We start from the raw sequence: 17695 nt of genomic DNA, 5'->3' as shown, positions 1-17695 counted from the left end.
CTCCCTGTCAGGGGGCACCCAGGGCCTGGTTAACTGGGACAAGGGTCAGAGTGTGGAAAAGAGGGACCTCTCCTTTGCATGTGACACCATTTCTGATCCTGTGTGATCTCCCCTTCCCCAAACCATGACAAGTTGTCACCAGGAAGGCGATCTTGACTCTGCTGAGAACTGTGGGGGCCGAATACTGCTTCCCACACATCCATGGGGTCCCCACGGAGCAGGGCTCTGCAGCACCACATCACCCCTTCTCCCTGGAAAGAGCTCAGCCCCCACCGATCAGCCTAAACAACCTAGGTAGGCCTCGCCCCCCTGACTCCCTCTTCTCCAGCTGGTTCCCAGGCCCCACTAAAGCAAAAGGATCCCCAGGACGGAAGGCACTGAAGGAAGCAGGGGAGGATGGAGCCAGAACTGTCAGCCTCTAAGCAGCCAGCAACCTACAGATCCCAGAGGCCTAGGGCGTCCCTGGCTGACGTCCCCCGGTCCGTTGCCCCTGAGAGGATGTGCCCTGCACACAGTCTCAGGCCTGGGCATTTCTAGTGGCACCCATAGGGTGGCTGTACTCATTGCCCTCCTGTCCCCAGGGAGCTCAGGGTGGGCAGTGAGGAGTGCTGTCGGGGGTCTGGGGGCCCAGTCCCTCTGGCTTCTCTGTCCCTCTGGCTTTACCTCTATCACACTGTTTGAATCTCGGTTGAACCTGAGACCTGCGTACCCCCTTCCTGGCCCTATGGTGACTTTCAGGCATTGAATGTGGCCAGGCAGCCAGCATCTGCCCCGGTACCTCCTTGGTACCCAGGGAGATACCCCCAGGCTAGACGGGGCCCTTTTCTAGGCTTTCTGTCGGCTGGCCCACCCTGGGACCTCGATTGTTTGGGAGTGGCATCCCCTGAACAGAGGGCAGCCGGGAGCCAGTCCCTGGCGAGCCAGGCTTTTAACTGTGGTGGCGGCAGCACCTCCAGCCAGGGTAGCCCAACCAAGCCTGGAGCTCTGGAGAGGCACCATGGCCGCTGCCCTTAGTCCTTCTGGCTCCACCTCTGTCTCCCGTCCCAGGAACTGCCCCCTCCACCTCCCGTCTTTATCTCTCAATTTTGCAGGCAGTCTCCCAAGCCAGGCCGGATGGTGGGCCTGGGGTCCGGCGTCAGATGGGTAATGCCCTGGGCCTGGAGAGGCTGCTGAGCCTAGCCATGCGATGTTAGCGCTAGCTCTCATTCCCCAACTCGTCCTTCTCAGCTGCATACACGCTACATGCCCCTCCCCTGCGCTCTGTCCCCTGAGCTCTGTCCTCGGCCTCTCTTGGCCACTTCCCTGCTTCCTTTGTCTACCGCACAGCCATGTGCTCTGGGGACGGGGAGACACCGCTTCTCTCAGCCCTCGGTTCTGCTTTGCTGCTTCTAGACCCTGCACAGTGGTGGAAGGCTGTCAGAGTTGGAGTCATGCAGGCTGCTGTGCCAGGCACCTGGGGGCTGGGCTGCTTGCAGGAGGGGCAGCTAGTCAATTGGGTGGGCATGGGGCAGGCCCCAGAGCCAAAAGAACATGTGGGCAGAGTGGATGGTGGGCCTGATCCCGAGGCCACTGGGATTTCCAGACCTGGGATCAGGACAAGGGGTGTCTCCCTTCCTCCATGGACTTAAACCCTGAGGAGCGTCCTTTTGCCTAAATGACATTGGCGAATCGTGAGTCCCCTTTGAGCCTCACCTTCAATAGGGAATATGATTCTTAGCCCCTGTGGTTATCAGCAGCATCGCTCCGATGCAAAAAGCACTCTGAGGAGGACACTCTAGGGTGTTCATGCATCTGGGTTTCAAGAGGAAGACATTAAGGGGAGTTGGGAGCTGGCTGGGCAGGGTGGGGAGCCCTTCCGCTTTCCACTCCAGCTGTTTCTCTCCTGTGGCCTCTGGCTCAGCTTTCTCGTGGGACAAAGAGTCCTTCCTGGAGGCAAGGGACAGATGATGGGGAGTGGGGTGAAGGCACGGCTATGGGCAAGGCACAGCCCAGGTTTGATCTAGAGAGCCCTGGGGTGGCAGGGCTTGGGGACCTGCCTGGCCACAGCACGCTCTGCCCTGTGCCTCACAGAACTGCAGGATCTCATGCACATCTCTCGGGCCCGGAAGCCAGCCTTCATCCTGGGTTCCATGAGGGACGAGAAGCGTAGGTAAGTGGATCGAGAGTGGGGACAGAGGGTGGAACGTGTGCACTTCCTGCCCTTCAACCCCCACTGTTGCAGGCTCGGGGCTTTTCTCTCTGCACCCCCACAGCCTGTGAGGTGGCTCTGCTCCTAGTCATATAGTTCTCAGCAGAGACAGAGCATGGAGAGTCTATGTCACTCGTTCATGAATTCCTGGTGGTGCAGGCTCTGGGGGACCAGCCCAGAGTGTCAGGCTTCTTGGACTTGGGGGCTGGCACAGTGCTCTGGCCTCCATCCCTGATCTCCTCATGGCTCGAGGAGAGGAGATGCCCGGGTACCTCCAGGGAGATCTCAGCGGCTGCTTCCCACTGCTCCTTCCAGCTTTCTTAACTGTCTCCCTCTGCAGCATAGTGGCATGGGCTGCCTTCCCCAGCACCTGCTGTATACGCAGGTCCATTCTAAGAGGGAGGCCTGGGTGACGGGACACAGGGAAGAAGCCCAGGCCTTACCCTTCAGGCATAATCCTGGGTGCCTGGAATCAGTGCCAGCTGGCATGGCACAGTACCCAGACAAATGTCTTTCCAGCCACGGTGCTGGCTCCACCTCCCTTTATTGCTGCAGTTGATTCATTTATTCTTTATCAGCCTCTCATGCTCCGAACAGCCTTCCCAGGGAAGAATTAGTGACCTTGTTTTGCAGATGCAGAACCTGAGCCCCTGAGAGGTTAAGTGACTTGCTCAAGGTCACACAGAGTGAGCGTCAGGGTGGCGACTCACCCAGGGCTTCCAAACCCACGTCCTTCCTGCTACCCCAGGCTCTCTCTGGGTTCTCTGGTGCCAGCCCCCTTCAGGGAAAGCTCTTCTCAGAACCAGAGGCAGCTCCACTCCCAGAGCCAGGCTGTCATTGTAGAGCTCTATGGGTCCCCACACATCCAACTCCCTTCCATGCCACCCCGTTGTGTGCCCTGGAGGTGCCCCTGCCCCATAAGCATTCCCTCCCCTGTGACCCCTGCATGCCTGCGTGCACACACACATGCACACACCCACGTGCACACGCGTATACATACATGAACACACATAGATACACATGCAATCCACACCCACATGCACACACACACAAGCACATGCACTCACACACATCTGTATACACATGCAGACACGGACACATGCACATAACACAAATGCACACGTGCAGACGTGCAAACATGAACACACACACCCATACCCACACGCACACATGCACTCACACGTGCACACGTGCAAACATGGACACATGCACACACATGCAAACACACACACACATGCACACACACACACACTGCTGTGCAGGGACTGAGGTAAGGCAGCTGCACCTGAGGGGGGACTCACATTTCCCAGAGGAGGAGAAGCAGATTCCCCAGATTCTGGAGCCTCAGTGCCCTCCCTGGAGCAGGGCTGAGGGGAGAGTCAGGAAACCCCTCGGTGCCTCCCCACTGGGACCTTCCGAGCTACAGAACCCTGCACCCTCTGGGTTGATCTCTGTCGCCAGCCCCGCATCTTCAGGGGCCTTGCTTCTTTGCTTTGGGCTCCAGCAGCAATGTAGCCTCCCCTGCCACCTGTAGGCTTGCCTGAGGGCTGGGCACCTGGTCCAGGAAAAGACCCTAGAGGTGGGATCCAGGCCTCCTCCATTTATCAGCCCTCTCGGGCACCTCCTGCATCCCCCTGATACGCAGCACTGCCCGGAGCAGAGGTGCTCGGCCTCTGTCCTCATGGAGCCTCCCGGTCAGTGCAGGAGGAAGAGAGTGAAAGATCGTGAATGGGGTGGAAGCATCCTCCATCAGGAAGTGGGTGGAGCAGGGTGCTGGTGGCATCAGGGCAGGCTTCTCTCAAGCAGTGGCATTCAAGCTGAATTGGGATGACGAGATCATCAGAGGAAGGTTCCAGGCTGAGCAGACCACGAAGGCGTTCCCCCAGGGCATGGCCAATGAGGACAGGCAGGAAGTGGGGAGATGGCGTCAGGGCACGCTGGAGAGCATGTGACTCAGGAGGGGCAGACACGGGTTCGGGTCCAGATCCCATCCATGTGACATTGTTCGCATCTGGGAACAAAGTCTGAGCTGCACTCCCTCCTTCACTCAGAAATACGCACAGAGAGCAGGTGCGGTGGCTCCTGCCTGTAGCAGCTACTCAGGCTGAGGTGGGAGGATCACTTGAGCCCAGAGGTTGAGGCTGCAGTCAACTATGATTGCACTCCTGCACACCAGCCTGGGTGATCAGAGTGAGACTCTGTCTCTATAAATAAAGAAGCACAGGGATGTCAGGAGGGTATGCTTCAGAGGCGTTTGCGACAATGGCACGAGCTAATGCTGATGGCACCGGTCCGAAGCCCCTGGCATGAACCTCTTCCTTCCCCCACCCCTCCTCCCCTGCTTCTCCTACCTTGTGTGGAGGGCCCTGACACCTCCTGACTGCCCATTCCTGGCCTGGCTGTAGGGTCCCGGCCTCTCCTCCCCTAGCCTTGTTTATCAGGCACCTGCTTTGGGTCAAGCCTGATACCAAAATCAGGTGTCTCAAGTTGGAGAGACTGGCCTGGAGCCTGCTGGGATGGCGCCTGGTCAGTGAGGCCATCCCCCGACCCTCCTTTCCCTTTCTCTGTTGTATCCTCCACCCCCTGAAGATACTAGACGTTTGTTCCCTTACTGTCCTTCCCCCAACCCCCCGTGGGGTGAGGTTCCTCAGGTCCATCTGGGTCCGTCTTCCAGGGCACAGCTGCAGGGGACAAGGGCTATGAGGGCTGTGGTGGAGCCCTCCTCTCTCCCCCGCTATTCCCACTGCAGCCACGACCACCTGCTGTGCCTGGATGGAGGAGGAGTGAAAGGGCTGGTCATCATCCAGCTCCTCATCGCCATCGAGAAGGCCTCGGGTGTGGCCACCAAGGACCTGTTTGACTGGGTGGCGGGCACCAGCACTGGGGGCATCCTGGCCCTGGCCATTCTGCACAGTGAGAGCTGTCACTGGGGACGGGGATGGGGGGGGGCACTGGGCTGAGAGCTGCCCTCAAGGGGACTGAGTTTGTTTTCAGAGCTTTGCAGAAAGAGGATGGAGGGGGAGGGGAGGGCTGTAAGCCCTTTGTGGAGGCTAGGGGTGGGCTGCAGGTGCTGGGGTCCCAGGTTGGAAGGAGAAGGGCTGGGCACACGGGCTTGGGGCTCCCCTACCCTCTGGCCACAGAGGGTAGAGCTGGCTGTGTGAACTTAATGGGGTAGATAATATTTAATAAAAAGCATAGCAAGCTTTTTTTTTTTTTTTTTTTTTTGAGACAGAGTCTCTGTCTGTCTCCCAGGCTGGAATGCAGTGGTGTGATCTCAGCTCACTGCAACCTCCACCTCCTGGTTCAAGAGATCCTCTTGCCTCAGCTTCCCAGGGACCTGGGACTACAGTTACCCGCCACCACAGCTGGCTAATTTTCATATTTTTAGTAGAGATGGGGCTTCACCATGTTGGTCAGGCTGGTCTTGATCTCCTGATCTCATTATCTGCCCTCATCTGCCTCCCAAAGAGCTGGGATTATAGGCATGAGCCACTGTACCCGGCCAAAAAGGGGGCTTTTCTCTCCCTGTCCCAGAAGTTGCAAAGGAAGGGCCCAGAATGTGGGTTTGCTTAGGCCTCGGAAAATGCACCTCCTCCAGCCACCTCCTGCGCTCAGACTCTGCAGGCTGTTCTCCCAGGGGAGCCCAGCGTGTGGCCGTCCCCTCTCCCCACCTCCCGCCCCCTTGTTCCTAGGTAAGTCCATGGCCTACATGCGCAGTGTGTACTTTCGCATGAAGGATGAGGTGTTCCGGGGCTCGAGACCCTACGAGTCAGGGCCTCTGGAGGAGTTCCTGAAGCGGGAGTTCGGAGAGCACACCAAGATGACAGACGTCAAGAAGCCCAAGTAAGCCCTGGCGGTGGGGAGCAGCTCCTGGAGAACAGGTGAAGAGCACCCCACCCTCCAGGGCCGCAGAGGGAACCCCCCTCCCAGGGAGGCAGGGGCTGGGATGTGGCTCTCATTTGGGCATCCGTATACCTGCCGAGCCTGGCTCTGCCCTGCCTGACCAGGGCTCTGGGACTTCCCTGGAGAGAGCCTGGCCGTCCTTCTCTGAGACCACCTGGGCAGAGGCAGGGTTTTCGCTGCCCAGGCAAAAGGAACCCATTGACCTTTCAGATGACATGGCTGAACAGTTTCTCAGCGTTCAGACAGCACTTTCTCCCGTGATCGGACTCCTAGGTCATAATCACAGGGCTTCGGTCCTGCCTTTAATTTGAGACCTACGAGACGGGAACTAATTTAAGTCAGACTGAAGGAGAAAGTCACGTCTCCAGGAGACATTTGTTTGGGAGGCTCAAATCCTAGGACTAAGCAACGCATCCCATTCGGGGCTGGATGAAAGGTGTGTTCCATGCAGAGTGTTTTGAGCATTTCTTAGTGATTTTTTCGTATTTTGAAAACGAGTCTCCCCCGGCTTCAGGGGCCTAGCATCCCCTCTGTGGTCTTCCCTAGGGTCCAAGGCTGGGGGCTTTAAATCTCTTCTCCCACTCTGGGGCTTGTCTTTGCTTTGGGGTGTTTCCAGGTTCGTTTCTTTGTTTTTGGCGGGCGCATGTTCTAATGTTCTTAATATTTATAATATTTATAAATGTTTTTCTTCTTGTAGTCCCTCCTCCCTCCCTGCCTCCCTCCTCCCTCCCTCCCTCCTTCCCTCTTCCTTTCCGTCTTCTCTCCCCTCTCCCCCTCCCTTCACCTTCCCCTTCCCTTCCCCTCCCCTCCCCTTCCCTCCCTCCTCCTCCCTCCCCTCCCTCCTCCCTTCACCTTCCCCTTCCCCTCCCTCCTCCTCCCTCCCCTCCCTCCTCCCTTCCCCTTCCCCTCCCTCCTCCCTTCCCCTTCCCCTCCCTCCTCCTCCCTCCCCTCCCTCCTCCCTTCACCTTCCCCTTCCCCTCCCTCCTCTTCCCTCCCCTCCCTCCTCCCTTCAACTTCCCCTTCCCCTCCCTCCTCCTCCCTCCCCTCCCTCCTCCTCCCTCCTCTCCCTCCTCCTCCCTCCTCTCCCTCCTCCCGTCCCCTTCCCCTCCCTCCTCCTCCCTCCCCTCCCTCCTCCCTTCCCCTTCCCCTCCCTCCTCCCTTCACCTTCCCCTTCCCCTCCCTCCTCCCTTCCCCTTCCCCTCCCTCCTCCCTTCCCCTTCCCCTCCCTCCCCTCCCTCCTCTCTTCCCCTTCCCCTTCCCCTCCCTCCTCCTCCCTCCCCTCCCTCCTCCCTTCACCTTCCCCTTCCCCTCCCTCCTCCTCCCTCCCCTCCCGCTTTCCTTTTCCTTTTTTTTTCCTTTTTGAAACAGGGTCTTGCTCTGGGGCCTGGGCTGGAGTGTATTGCCATGAACACAGCTCACTGCAGCCTTGACCTCCTGGGCTCAAGCAGTCCTCCCACCTCAGCCTCCTAGTAGCTGGGACTACAGGCATGTGCCACCACACCCGGCTAAATCATGTATTTTTTGTAGAGATGAAGTTTCACCATGTTGCGCAGGCTAGTCTCGAACTCCTGAGCTCAGGCGATCTTCCCGCTTCCGCCTCCCATTACAAGCATCAGCCACTGTGCCCAGCCTAGTCTGTGCTTTTGATGTCTCATTCACGAACCTTCAGCTACCCCCAGGCGGCACACAGTTCTCCTGTGTCAAGTTGGAAAGCTCTCTGGATCTGCCTTTTACGTTTAGGTCTATCACCTGGAATTGATTTTCGCATGAGGGTGAAGTCCGAGACCGGCCGATGTTTTCCACATAACCGGCCGGTTTCCCAGCTCCATCTGTGAAGTCCGTCTTTCCCTCGCATCCGTGGGGCTTGCTTCCTCAGCAGTGGGTCAAGCATCCCTCTGTGCTTGGATCGGCTCCGGGCTATGTTTTGTTCCACTGGTTGGAAAGCTGTCCCTGTGCCCGGGCCACAGAGCCTAAATGATTGCAGCTGTGTGATGAGTCCTGGTGTCTCTGGGTGGCAGATCCTCCACTGGCCTTCTTCAAGAACATCAGGGCTATTCTTGGAGGCAGTAATGAGAAGAAGGGAAGGGGAAGCATGGGCCCCGAAGTTTCCTCTTCTCAAAAATAGGAACATGCCAGACATAGTGGCTCAAGCCTGTAATCCCAGCTCTTTGGGAGGCTGAGGTGCAAGGATCACTTGAGTCCAGGAGTTCAAGACCAGCCTGGACAACATAGTGAGACCCTCATCTCTATTAAAAAAATTTAAACTAACAGTTATCTGGGCATGGTGGCACATGGCTGTAGTCCCAGCTACTTGAGAGGCTGAGGTGGGAGGATCGCTTGAGCCCTGGAGGCTGAGGCTGCAGTGAGCTGTGATCACATCACTGCACTCCAGCCTGGGCAATAGAGTGAGACCCTGTCTTGAAAACAAAACACACAGACTATCAAAAGAGAAATATTTATAAATTCTACTGCATTACAAACCTGGGTACCCTCAAATAAATAAACAAAAACACCATAAAGGGAGTGAAAGGACAAACCACAGAGTGGGAGAAAAGATTTCAGAGCTGTGCATCCATCAAAGGACTCGTTTTCAGCACGTGAGAAGATCACTCAGAAGTGCTCAAATAGGAACCACCATTTCACTTTCTTTTCCTGTGAGTTTGAGACTCCGAGTACTTCTGAGTAAAATTTGTAGGAGGTAATTGATTTGGACCAGGATTCTGGACGAGGCCCAACAGACCAAACCAGTGCAGAGTCACTCATGCTAAGTGACCCTGGTTAGTTTAGGCACACACCCATGTACAGGAGCTGAGCTCGGGTTAGCTACAACCTGGCTAGGTTATGCACACACCCATGTACAGTAGCTGAGCTCGGGTTAGCTACAACCTGGTTAGCTTAGGCACACACCCATGTACAGTAGCTGAGCTCGGGTTAGCTACAACCTGCTTAGCTTAGGCACACACCCATGTACAATAGCTGAGCTCGGGTTAGCTACAACCTGGTTAGCTTAGGCACACACCCGTGTACAGTAGCTGAGCTCGGGTTAGCTACAACCTGCTTAGCTTAGGCACACACCCATGTACAGGAGCTGAGCTCGGGTTAGCTACAACCTGGCTAGGTTATGCACACACCCATGTACAGTAGCTGAGCTCGGGTTAGCTACAACCTGGTTAGCTTAGGCACACACCCGTGTACAGTAGCTGAGCTCGGGTTAGCTACAACCTGCTTAGCTTAGGCACACACCCATGTACAATAGCTGAGCTTGGGTTAGCTACAACCTGCTTAGCTTAGGCACACACCCGTGTACAGGAGCTGAGCTCGGGTTAGCTACAACCTGGTTAGCTTAGGCACACACCCGTGTACAGTAGCTGAGCTCGGGTTAGCTACAGCCTGGTTAGCTTAGGCACACACCCATGTACAGTAGCTGAGCTCGGGTTAGCTACAACCTGCTTAGCTTAGGCACACACCCATGTACAATAGCTGAGCTCGGGTTAGCTACAACCTGGTTAGCTTAGGCACACACCCGTGTACAGGAGCTGAGCTCGGGTTAGCTACAACCTGGCTAGGTTATGCACACACCCATGTACAGGAGCTGAGCTCGGGTTAGCTACAACCTGGTTAGCTTAGGCACACACCCATGTACAATAGCTGAGCTCGGGTTAGCTACAACCTGGTTAGCTTAGGCACACACCCATGTACAGGAGCTGAGCTCGGGTTAGCTACAACCTGGCTAGGTTATGCACACACCCATGTACAGTAGCTGAGCTCGGGTTAGCTACAACCTGGCTAGGTTATGCACACACCCGTGTACAGTAGCTGAGCTCGGGTTAGCTACAACCTGGTTAGCTTAGGCACACACCCGTGTACAGTAGCTGAGCTCGGGTTAGCTACAACCTGGTTAGCTTAGGCACACACCCGTGTATAGGAGCTGAGCTCGGGTTAGCTACAACCTGGTTAGCTTAGGCACACACCCGTGTACAGTAGCTGAGCTCGGGTTAGCTACAACCTGCTTAGCTTAGGCACACACCCGTGTACAGTAGCTGAGCTCGGGTTAGCTACAACCTGCTTAGCTTAGGCACACACCCGTGTACAGTAGCTGAGCTCGGGTTAGCTACAACCTGCTTAGCTTAGGCACACACCCATGTACAGTAGCTGAGCTCGGGTTAGCTACAACCTGGTTAGCTTAGGCACACACCCATGTACAGTAGCTGAGCTCGGGTTAGCTACAACCTGCTTAGCTTAGGCACACACCCGTGTACAGGAGCTGAGCTCGGGTTAGCTACAACCTGCTTAGCTTAGGCACACACCCATGTACAGTAGCCAAGCTCGGGTTAGCTACAACCTGGTTAGCTTAGGCACACACCCGTGTACAATAGCTGAGCTCGGGTTAGCTACAACCTGGTTAGCTTAGGCACACACCCGTGTACAATAGCTGAGCTCGGGTTAGCTACAACCTGGTTAGCTTAGGCACACACCCATGTACAATAGCTGAGCTCGGGTTAGCTACAACCTGGTTAGCTTAGGCACACACCCATGTACAATAGCTGAGCTCGGGTTAGCTACAACCTGGTTAGCTTAGGCACACACCCATGTACAGGAGCTGAGCTTGGGTTAGCTACAACCTGGTTAGCTTAGGCACACACCCATGTACAGGAGCTGAGCTCGGGTTAGCTGCAACAGTCCATGTTTCGTCAGTCGCAGGTGGGCAGCTGATTTGAACAAGGCAAACCAGTCAAGCTCCACACCTCACTTTGTTTTCAGTCCGTCAGCCTCGCCTGACCACATGCAGGCCGGCGTTCTTCGACCATAAGCTGGTTCTGCGGGCTGCCTGACTCTCATTTCGTCAGTGAAAGCCAACTGATACATTTAAATCAGTTGCAGTGTTATCTTTGACCTTACCTTATGTAAGTGGAATCGTACAGGGTTTGTCTTTTTGTGACTGGCTTATTTCACTTGGCGTTCATGTTGTAGCATGTGTCAGAACTCTGTTGCTGGGTTCAAGCAATTCTCCTGCCTCCACCTCTCAAGTAGCTGGGATTACAGGCATGCACTGCCTCACCCGGCTGATTTTTTTGTCTTTTTTTTTTTTTTGCTCTTGTTACCCAGGCTGGAGTGCAATGGCACAATCTCGGCTCACAACAACCTCCGGCTCCTGGATTCAGGCAATTCTCCCCCATCAGCCTCCTGAGTAGCTGGGATTACAGGCACGCACCCCCATGCCCAGCTAATTTTTTGTATGTTTAGTAGAGATGGGGTTTCACCATGTTGACCAGGATGGTCTCGATCTCTTGACCTCATGATCCATCTGCCTCGGCCTCCCAAAGTGCTGGGATTACAGGCGTGAGCCACCGAGCTGGGCCTGTATTTTTTTTTTTTTTTTTTTTAGTAGAGACAGGGTTTCTCCATGTTGGTCAGGCTGGTCTCGAACTCCTGACCTCCGGTGATCCGCCCACCTCAGCCTCCCAAAGTGTTGCGATTACAGACGTGAGCCACTGCACTCAGAATTTCCTTCCTTTTTAAGGCTGAATAACATTCTGTTGTCTGTATCCACCATGTTTTGCTTCTCCATTCATCCAGATGGATCTGTTGCCTCCTTTTTGGCTGTTATAAATCACGCTGCTGTGAACATAGGGTGCGCAAATACCAGTTTGAGGCCTACTCTGTATTACCTCTAGAGAGAATTCTGATGGGTTCCGTTTGCTAATGTTTTGTTTAAGATTTTTGTGTGGCCAGGTTCGGTGACTCACGCCTGTAATCTCAGCACTTTGGGAGGCCAAGGTGGGCAGATTGCCTGAGTTCAGGAGTTTGAAACCAGCCTAGGCAACATGGTGCAACCCCATCTCTATAAAAAAATAAAAATAGCCGGGCATGGTGGCAGGTGCCTATAGTCCCAGCTACTCAGGAGGCTGAGGCAGGAGAATTGCCTGAACCTGGGAGGTAGAGGTTGCGGTGAGCCGAGATCACAACACGGCCCTCCAGTCTGGGCAACAGAGCAAAATTCTGTCTCAAAAACAAAAAAGAAATTTTGTGTCCGTGCTTGTGCTCGTGGATGAGCTTGACCCGTTTTTTCCTATTTTGGGTTTTGAGGGAATATTTCCTCTTTTTATATTTTTCTGAAAGAGTTAGTGTAATAGTGACTTTATTTTGAACTTACGGTAGCCCTTGATAGTAAATTCTCTAGGCCTGGAGTTTGCTTGCTGGGAAGATTTTTGATGATGGAGTTATTTCTTTAGTGGTTATAAGACTACTCAGGGTTTCTAAATCCCTTTTGAGTTAGTTTTGGTTAAGTGAGGTTTTTCTAGGAATGCGGCCCTTTCATCTCAGTCTTCAAGCTTACGGACATAGAGTCGCTCAAAATACTCTTTTCTAATGCCTGCAGCGTCAGTTGTGACGGCCCCCTTTTCTTTCCTGATTCTGATAACAGATAACAGACATCTTTTATCAGTCTTGCCACAGGCTTTTCCATCGGATTAGCCTTTCTCTCTTTTTTTTCTTTTGACGTGGAGTTTCGCTCTTGTTGCCCAGGCTGGAGTGCAATGGCACGATCTTGGCTCACCGCAACCTCCGCCTCCTGGGTTCAAGAGATTCTCCTGCCTCGGCCTCCCAAGTAGCTGGGACTACAGTCATACACCACCACGCCCAACTAATTTTGTATTTTTAGAGATGGGGTTTCTCCATGTAGATCAGGCTGGTCCCAAACTCCCAACCTCAGGTGATCTGCCCGCCTCGGCCTCCCAAAGTGCTGAGATTACAGGCATGAGCCACCACACCCGGCTGGATTGGCCTTTCAAAAAAACCAGCTTTTACTGAATTACCCTCCCAAGGTTGGACCAATCTGACACTTCCCCAGCACTGCTGGAGAGTGCTTGTTTTCGGGGGCTGCTGGGGGGAGAAGCCCACCCATCCTGAACAGAGGTTGGAGCAGGCACTGTACTACCCAAGGCCTGGGCTGAGAATGTCAGGGAAGGGGAAAGGTGGGTGGATGGGTGGCTCCGTGGTCCTCCCGCCTCATTTCTCTCCAGGGTGATGCTGACAGGGACACTGTCTGACCGGCAGCCAGCTGAACTCCACCTCTTCCGGAACTACGAGGCTCCAGAAACTGTCCGGGAGCCTCGTTTCAACCAGAACGTTAACCTCAGGCCTCCAACTCAGCCCTCAGGTTTAAACTGTGTTTGATGCATCCATGGGGAGTGACTAGCCTGAGAAGCTGTGGGCTGCCGGGTGGGAGCCCTGCCCTTGCCACTGACCCACCCACTGTGCTGGTCTTTATTGGCTGAGGACAGGGATTGCAGGGGCTGGTGGGGCGCGGGAGCTGTCAGGTCCCCAGCAGGTTAGAAAAGTCCCTGGCAAGTCCTTAGCTAGACCTGCCTTCCACCAGGATGAATTGGCCAGACAGTGTGACCTGGTGGGTCCACACCTTGAGATCTGAGTGCATGGGTTTTATACCAGTCCCTTATGCCCCTGGGGCGCCCTCCCTTCCCGCCCCCAGACCAACTGGTGTGGCGGGCAGCCCGAAGCAGCGGGGCAGCCCCCACTTACTTCCGACCCAATGGACGCTTCCTGGACGGCGGGCTGCTGGCCAACAACCCCACTCTGGACGCCATGACTGAGATCCATGAGTACAATCAAGACCTGATCCGCAAGGTGAGTGCCTCAGGCCAGAGGGCCCACCCTGCTCCAGCAAACCATGCTAGGGACCGACCCCCAGGACGGCAGGTGGTTTTTACACACGTACTCATTCATATGTGCATGCAGGGCAACTTGATGTCACTGGAACCTGTGCTGTGGGTGGGGTCTGCCTGAAGCACTGTGCTAAGACGGGGTCTGAGGCCCACTGTGCTCTAACGGTGCAGGAGTGGGGAGGGCAGCACGCATACCATGAACGGGCCACTCTGGTCAGCCTGGGGATAGGACACCTGCTTGCCCCTGAGCTCACCTCTGTGGAGAGACAGTCCAACAGGAGCATGCACCCCCACGGGTTGCTGGTGCCGTGGTGGAGGACCGTGATGCCTCTGCTGAAAGATCTGGGGGCTCGGAAAGGGCTCCATGGAACAGGGGACCCATCCTGAGGACTTTGGGGACAGGTCAGTGCAGAATCAGTGATCTGGAGGAAGAGCAGCTGCCCTTGCCTGAGGTACAGCTGAAAGCAGTGGGGAGTGAGCTCGGTGGCTGAGCTCCAGCCTTGGAGCCAGAGCACCTCGGAGGGCGTCCCAGTTCTACCCATGCTTCACTGCAGCTACTGAATGGGGCCATCACGGTGTCTCCCTGAGGAGGCTGGGAGGCCTTGGCATGCTGTTGTCTGTGAAATGGTCACAGCAGAGCCTGGAACTTGAGCTCCATCCTTGCTGTGCAGGCGAAGCAGAGGCTCTGGCTAGACAGGGAGGGGAGCGCCCTCTAGGGGCCAGATCAGGCAGGGCAGGCTTCCTGCAGGCAGCAGACTGTCAGACACCAGCCAGTCTAACTCTCCTATTGCATGCGGATGGGGAGCCTCGGAGCCGGAGTGGGGGGCATCACTCAAGATCATCCAGCAAATCGGCTGCAGAGCTTGTTCTGAAACAAACGAGAGGCAGCACCCAGGGCCTGGGTTCAAGCCTTAGCCCCTACTTCCCTACCATGTGGCCCGGGCAGTTGCTTCTGGGCCTCATCTTCGCTGAGAGTCCTCATTTGCAAACTGGGTGATCAGTGCCCGCTCCACAGACTGACGGGAGGTTAAATGAAGTCATGATGCAAACACTGGCAAATCACAGACACCGAGGAATACTCTCTGCCTTTCCTCCCCTAGCCTCGACTTGACTTGGGCCAGTATCGGATGGGGTGGGCAGGATCCTTTTCGCAGCTGGTGTATGTGTGGTCCTGTTGCTACACAGATGGCACATGCCACCTGCACCAGGCCTTCTGGGGGGCCTGCGAGGGGCTGGTTGGAAATCATGCCAGGTGTGCTCTTGCCACGAGAGGCCTCTTGCCCTGTCCTCATGTGCCCCAGAGCCCAGCCTTGGGCCTCCCCTTGACACTCCTCTGTGTGTCCCCTGCCTGTGGAAGATCCCCTCTGACTGCCCCTGTCCTGTCCCCAACAGGGTCAGGCCAACAAGGTGAAGAAACTCTCCATCGTTGTCTCCCTGGGGACAGGGAGGTCCCCACAGGTGCCTGTGACCTGTGTGGATGTCTTCCGTCCCAGCAACCCCTGGGAACTGGCCAAGACTGTTTTTGGGGCCAAGGAACTGGGCAAGATGGTGGTGGACTGTGTGAGTGTGGGCCCCTCCCCCAGGCCACTTCCCTCAGGGTCTGCAGCCCAGGGTGATGGCTTCCCCCTCATACTGTGGGACCTTTGGTGTCAGGGGAGACAATAGAGCTTTAGCCAGCTGGAGAGAGAGTTCCCAGTTCAGAGTCTCAGTGCAAGGCAGGGCCCCTCAGAGACCACCAGCAGGGGCGTTTTCAAACACTTTGTAGCTGTGGATGCCTTTCTGCAAACATAGCACTGTGTAGAAGCCCAGGGTGGACAGAAGCTCCAGAGTGGGCCCGCCCAGGTGGCTTGCCCCTATAATCCCAGCACTTTGGGAGGCTGTGGTGGGCAGATCACTTGAGCCCAGGAGTTCGAGACCAGCCTGAGCAATATAGTGAGACTTCATCTCCACAAAAAAATTAAAACTTAGCCAGGCATGGTGGTGTGTGCCTGTGGTCCCAGCTACTCAGGAGGCTGAGGGGGAGGACAGCTTAAGCCCAAGAGGCAGAGGCTGCAGTGAGCTGTGATTGCGCCACTGCACTCCAGCCTGGCAACAGAGAGAGATCTTGTTTCAAAAAAAAAAAAAAAGAAAGGGTAAAAAGAGAAAAAAGAACAAAAGAAACAAAGGAACTTCAGGGAGAGGAGACATGGAGGCCTGTCCACTCAGCTGCTACCCTTTCCCCAACTCACCAACCCTGAAGGGGCTCTGCTGAGACCCCTGCCCCTCTGATTGCACAGCTGGGACTGTCTCTGCAGTCCCAGGAAGGGGTCTTGTCCCAGCCACTCTGCTGCTGTGTGGCTCAGGCTGACTCAAAGAGCCTGGGGGTCCCCAGGCGGGGTCTCTGGGAGTGCATGGCAGGGCTGGACAGGTGTGAGCCGGGCGCTCACCAAGCCTGCTTCTCACCAGTGCACGGATCCAGATGGGCGGGCTGTGGACCGGGCCCGGGCCTGGTGCGAGATGGTCGGCATCCAGTACTTCAGGTGAGGGCTCAGCCCACCCCTGGCCCTCAGCCCCCGCCCCCCGGCCCCCCTCAGCCCCTCGACCTGGCCTGGTCAGACCCACCGCCCTTACCCTCCCAGCTCTGGTGTGGACTCTCCCTTTCCCTGAGGGCCTTCTCTGTTCCCTGAGCACACCCTGGTCCTAGTTGTTGTCCCCTGCCCAGCCTGAGCATCCTAGGGTGACCCCCTCCTCCTTGGCCCGGACAGATTGAACCCCCAGCTGGGGACGGACATCATGCTGGATGAGGTCAGCGACACAGTGCTGGTCAACGCCCTCTGGGAGACCGAGGTCTACATCTATGAACACCGGGAGGAGTTCCAGAAGCTTATCCGGCTGCTGCTGTCACCCTGAGGGCCTCCGGCCTTGCACCATCCCAGCTGACCTCGTCCACTCAGCCCCTGCTGTGGTACCCAGGCCAGGCCCACCCACTGCCCTCCCAGGCAGATCTGGGCCCAGGCAGCTCTGCGTCCATAGACCAGGCCTGGGAGGGTCCCAAGCTGCCTGCCTGAGCTGGTCCTGGAGGCCACTCTCCCTCAAGCCCCTGTTCCAGCACTTCTGTCATTTCAGGCTGGGAAAGTCTGGAGCCCCCATTGGCCCCTTTTCCCGACTGTATAAGACAGCTGACTCCCCCATCAGCTCAAACACTACGGGTACCCGGGTGCAGCCATACCCTGCCCCAGCCCGAGCCTCCAGCAAGGGCACTCCCAGGCTTCCTGGTGGGTGCAACCCACTCCCTCTGCCCTCTGCCCTGTTCCCAGGAGTCTGGAGCTAGAAAAACATGGTGCCCCCACCCCATCAGCCAGGAAAGCCCAGGCCGCAGGAGCGGGATGCCCGTTGGACTTTGCTCCTCACTCTGACCCAGCCCCTCAGCTGCCGAACCCCAAGAACTCTCAGCTCTCAAAGGTCACTGTGGGGAGCTTATTCTTCCCAATGGAAGTGGCTTACGAGCCAAAACCCTGAAATAAACCATTTGGATTCAAATGCACCTGTGCTGTGTGTGCTGTGTGTACCGTGTGTGCTGTGCTGTGTGTGCCGTGTGCCGTGTGTGCCGTGTGTGCCGTGTGTGCTGTGTGTGCCGTGCTGTGTGTGCTGTGTGCTGTGTGTGCTGTGTGTGCCGTGTGTGCTGTGCCGTGTGTGCTGTGCTGTGTGTGCTGTGTGTGCCGTGTGCTGTGTGTGCCGTGTGTGCTGTGTGTGCCGTGTGCTGTGTGTGCCGTGTGTGCTGTGTGTGCTGTGCTGTGTGTGTCGTGTGCTGTGTGTGCCGTGTGTGCTGTGTGTGCCGTGTGTGCTGTGTGTGCCATGTGTGCTGTGCTGTGTGTGCCATGTGTGCTGTGTGTGCCGTATGCTGTGTATGCCGTGTGTGCTGTGCTGTGTGTGCCGTGTGCTG

The 17695-nt window shown here is 56.2% G+C and overlaps 1 protein-coding gene across 19 annotated transcripts in view; it reads left to right on the top strand.

Annotated features, from left to right (window-relative positions):
* Positions 1-17292, top strand: part of PLA2G6 (phospholipase A2 group VI) — a 57550-nt gene extending 40258 nt beyond the window's left edge. For 12 of the 19 annotated variants that reach the window (XM_035272510.3, XM_035272504.3, XM_078340392.1 and 9 more), the window contains 9 exons: positions 133-294; positions 2071-2149; positions 4938-5101; positions 5881-6031; positions 13114-13250; positions 13581-13735; positions 15166-15333; positions 16219-16292; positions 16518-17292. In XM_035272510.3, the coding sequence (XP_035128401.1) occupies positions 133-294; positions 2071-2149; positions 4938-5101; positions 5881-6031; positions 13114-13250; positions 13581-13735; positions 15166-15333; positions 16219-16292; positions 16518-16662 (1235 nt within the window). In that variant the 3' untranslated portion in view covers positions 16663-17292. The remainder of the gene's footprint in view (positions 1-132; positions 295-2070; positions 2150-4937; positions 5102-5880; positions 6032-13113; positions 13251-13580; positions 13736-15165; positions 15334-16218; positions 16293-16517) is intronic. The other 7 variants (XM_035272539.3, XM_035272534.3, XM_054241422.2 and 4 more) reach the window with 2 other exon arrangements.
* Positions 17293-17695: the final 403 nt, after the last annotated feature.

The sequence above is a fragment of the Callithrix jacchus genome, chromosome 1, assembly GCF_049354715.1.
Source record: "Callithrix jacchus isolate 240 chromosome 1, calJac240_pri, whole genome shotgun sequence".
In the NCBI taxonomy this organism is placed as follows: domain Eukaryota; kingdom Metazoa; phylum Chordata; class Mammalia; order Primates; family Cebidae; genus Callithrix; species Callithrix jacchus.
Note: the sequence above shows the minus strand (reverse complement) of the source record. Positions and strands in the feature narration are given on the sequence as shown.